We start from the raw sequence: 3778 nt of genomic DNA on the forward strand, positions 1-3778 counted from the left end.
TCATAATGGTGCTATTTTTTTAGGTAACTTATCAGCAAGAGAATTAAACTTTAAAGTAACAGTCTCTGGCACACAGCCAAGTACATCTTAGCCGGTGGTGTTCAGGTCCAATTGTGTGCAACCCCAGCCAGAATAAGCCTCTGTCATATCCACCCTGGGTAGGGATGGCTGTCTCAACTGAAGCCTCACCCTGAAGAGCCACACCCTGGCACTAGCCAATCTGCTCAAGCAAGCAGAGAGGGCAGGAGCCAGGGCAGGGCATATAAAGTAGAGCAGGATCAGTTGCTGCTTACATTTGCCTTTGATACTGTTGTGTTGACTTGCAACCTCAGAAACAGACACCATGGTGCACCTGACTGATGCTGAGAAGGCTCTGGTCACCGGCCTGTGGGGAAAGGTGAAAGCTGAGGAAATTGGTGCTGAGGCCCTGGGCAGGTTGGTATTCAGGTTACAAGACAACTCACAAGTGGAAGTTGGGTGCATGGAGATGGAGGTCTGCTGCCCACAGGCAATAACTTCCAGCATCCTCTGGCTGTTCTCTCCTTCTTAGGCTGCTGGCTGTCTACCCTTGGACCCAGAGGTTCTTTGACAGCTTTGGAGACCTGTCCTCTGCCTCTGCTATCATGAGTAATGCCAAGGTGAAGGGCCATGGCAAGAAGGTGATTGACTCCTTTAGTGAAGGCCTGAAACACCTGGACAACCTCAAGGGCACCTTTGCCAGCCTGAGTGAGCTCCACTGTGACAAACTGCATGTGGATCCTGAGAACTTCAAGGTGAGTCTGATGGGTCTGCCCATGGTTTCTTTCCTCTAGTTTCTGGGCTTACCTTCCTATCAGAAGGAAAGGGGAAGAGATTCTAGGGAGCAGTTTAGATGGATGGTTTCTGCTTGTTCCCCATGGAGTGCTGACAAGAGTTTGGTTATTTTACCCTCCACTCCCAATCATCATGTCCTCTCACTTTGTCCTTCTATGTTGTGATTTCCTTTTTCTCCAGTAAACTTTAATTTTCAGTTGTAGTTTTAAAATGTATTTCTTCTTTATCTACTTTTTTTTGTTTCTTTATTTTGGTTTCTTTCAAGTATTTCCTGGTAATTTGCTTTGAGGACAAGGAAGATAAACGATTCCCTGCTTCTTTGAACAATAACAGAGAAAATTGGCTTTCTGGCTAGGACATAGGATAGATTTTTTTGCATATAAATTCTGTTTGACTTAGAAGAATTCTTATCAAAATTTCCCAGTAAGATTTAGCTGTCACTCTGCCTGTGTTTTAAGGTTAGAACCATAAGTGCCATTTGAAATGAGCCTGAAGTGTCTGGTATTTTTCTCTACTATCATGTTGATGCCTATTCCATCTTCCCACAGCTCCTGGGCAATATGATCGTGATTGTGATGGCCCACCACCTGGGCAAGGATTTCACCCCCGCTGCACAGGCTGCCTATCAGAAGGTGGTGGCTGGTGTGGCCACTGCCCTGGCTCACAAGTACCACTAAGCTCCCTTTCCTGCCCTTGTCTGTGCTCAGAGGTCAGTTGTCCCCTAGAGAACAATTGCCAGCTGTGGACAAAATGATGAAGGCCTTTGGGCATCTGTCTTCTAACTAATAAAAGACATTCACTTTCACTGCAATGGTGTTTTAAATTATATGTGTGTCTCATAGAAGGGTTCATGGTAAGGATTCAGGGTACAAATAAGTGGTGTTTCTAACCTTGGGAAAGTAAACCACAGCCTTGTGTTTCATGATAGGAGCTGAGACAGCAAGCAGCAAGCCACAGCCCCTAGTGCCCACTCCTAACCACTCAAAGAAGAATTAAAGTGGTGGCTTCATTTGCAAATTAGATTTCTGGCTACATTTTATGTACATTATTTGTTTACTCTAGTCTTTCTTATAAACATCTCTTATCTTTTCCCTTGCCTATCCAGCAAAGTTCTTCTTGCCTAAAGTTACTACTATTCCCTAAAGTTTTCCATCTATGTTTTGTTGGCCACATTATTCAGCATACCCTGAATCCTCTTACCTTAGACAGCCTCACTATGTTATAGAAGTATGCTTAAAGGGAGAATGAAAGTGCCCTGTTTGTCGCTTGAGACTTTATCCCTCACCTCCACAGTCAATAGTCACCATGAAATTTCAAATGGTGTTTTCCCTGGGACCCTTACACATCACACCATGCTCTGGCCTGAATTAGGAGGTAATAATGAGAGAAATATAAGACTAGAAAGAATAAGAAAATCCGGTTTTTAAGGTTTATCACTGGTGTCTTATGAACTTTTCATAGCACCCTTTAGATGGACACCCTATTCGTTCTCAATATGTCTATCTTCAGTTTCAAGGAATGGGTTGGGGATCCAATCTCTCCTTCATGCTCTCTGATATCTTTTTTTGTATGCAATTACTGGAGTTAACACAATAGTTAATACATCCTCAATTTGTTTTTCTTTCCATAACCACCCAGGTCACTCTAAATTCTCAAAACAAAATACGAGTTTCAAGTGTTTCATACACTACTGTCTAGTATAATTTTAGCACGATTTTGTAATGAGTGCATATAATAAGTGATCTTTAATTACAGAATGGTCTGTATAGATTTTATCAAGATTACTGAATAAAATCCCTAAAATGTTAAGAGATTGTACCCCTGTCATAGGCATAAAAACACAACTCCAAATGAACTGAAGACTTAGTGTAAGATGGGAAAGTACAAACCATCTAGAACAAAATATAGGACTCATTAGGGTAGGTTATATCATGCACATTTATATATCTTCCAGGTATATCATGCACATTTATATATATGCCAGGTATATCATGCACATTTATAATCCCTATTAATTCTTGCTAAGAGGCCAAACGGAGTTTATAAACTGCAGGCCTCTCAGGATGCAGTATCTAGTGCTTTGAAAGCTATTGTTCTCAAAGCAGTATCTTCTGCTTTCAAATGGAACTGGAAATTTTTATAACTGTCCTATATTTCATATAAGTAGGACTTTTGGCTAACTAAAAAGATAAACTGAGCAATTCTTTTTGTGGTAGGTAGAATCCTTGCCTACTTTTCTGAGTTTAACAGAGATAATAATAGATACTGGTTTACAAAGAGGTGGCAATACACATCATTTCATGGATGTACTCCTTGGTTGAATCCTAATTAAAATATACTATTTCTGCTTTGATACGAGGCAACTGAGGCTGGGTGCTATTCCTATGGTGCTTCCAGGTCTTGCTGGAGCTGGGGTCTAGTCCAGAGATCCTCTGGAGTTGCAAGAACCGGAGCCTGGTTGAATGTTACGCTCTGTATCCACTGGTGCGGGAAGCTGGCTCTCTCTCTCTCTCTCTCTCTCTCTCTCTCTCTCTCTCTCTCTCTCTCTCTCTCTCTCTGTGCGTGTGTGTGTGTGTGTGTGTGTGTGTGTGTGTGTGTGTGTGTGTGTGTGTGTGTGTTTGCGTTCCTCCCTCCTTCTTCACCCCTTTCTCTGTTTTTCTCTCTCCTAAGAAACAATTAACTTTTGAAGTACGTGTTTTTCAAAATAATATAGTAACTTCAGATCAAATAGCTAGCCTCCTTTGTCAGCAGTCTCAGCTCTTAATGTGCTGATGTATTGATATAAAAATACTATTGTTTACTGCCTTATTCTCAAAGAAGCATTTTTTGAATTACTTAATGTGTACTGAAAATGAAAATAAGCTAGCATACAAACGATATTCATCTAAATACTCCATGGAGACGTGTAGCAGATAGATATCATGCCAAATACACAAATAAGAAGGAAGTTAACAGTGTATGTTGA

General features: G+C 41.2%; 1 protein-coding gene across 1 annotated transcript; it reads left to right on the forward strand.

The window, feature by feature from the left end:
• The first annotated feature begins 285 nt into the window (after positions 1-285).
• On the forward strand, positions 286-1624 carry LOC131901214 (hemoglobin subunit beta-like). The gene is made up of 3 exons (XM_059252450.1): positions 286-435; positions 551-773; positions 1362-1624. The coding sequence occupies exons 1-3, from the start codon at positions 344-346 to the stop codon at positions 1488-1490; spliced, it is 444 nt and encodes a 147-aa protein (XP_059108433.1). The 5' UTR covers positions 286-343; the 3' UTR covers positions 1491-1624.
• The last annotated feature ends 2154 nt before the right edge of the window (positions 1625-3778 follow it).

This window comes from Peromyscus eremicus, chromosome 1 (genome assembly GCF_949786415.1).
Source record: "Peromyscus eremicus chromosome 1, PerEre_H2_v1, whole genome shotgun sequence".
NCBI lineage: Eukaryota > Metazoa > Chordata > Mammalia > Rodentia > Cricetidae > Peromyscus > Peromyscus eremicus.

What these genes read in the sequence shown, in the direction of transcription:
- LOC131901214 (XM_059252450.1), top strand. Translation starts at nt 344, where the DNA reads ATGGTGCACCTGACTGATGCTGAGAAGGCTCTGGTCACCGGCCTGTGG. An exon ending in GGTGCTGAGGCCCTGGGCAG is followed by an intron (nt 436 to 550) that starts GTTGGTATTCAG and finishes TCTCCTTCTTAG; the next exon opens with GCTGCTGGCTGTCTACCCTT. An exon ending in TGGATCCTGAGAACTTCAAG is followed by an intron (nt 774 to 1,361) that starts GTGAGTCTGATG and finishes ATCTTCCCACAG; the next exon opens with CTCCTGGGCAATATGATCGT.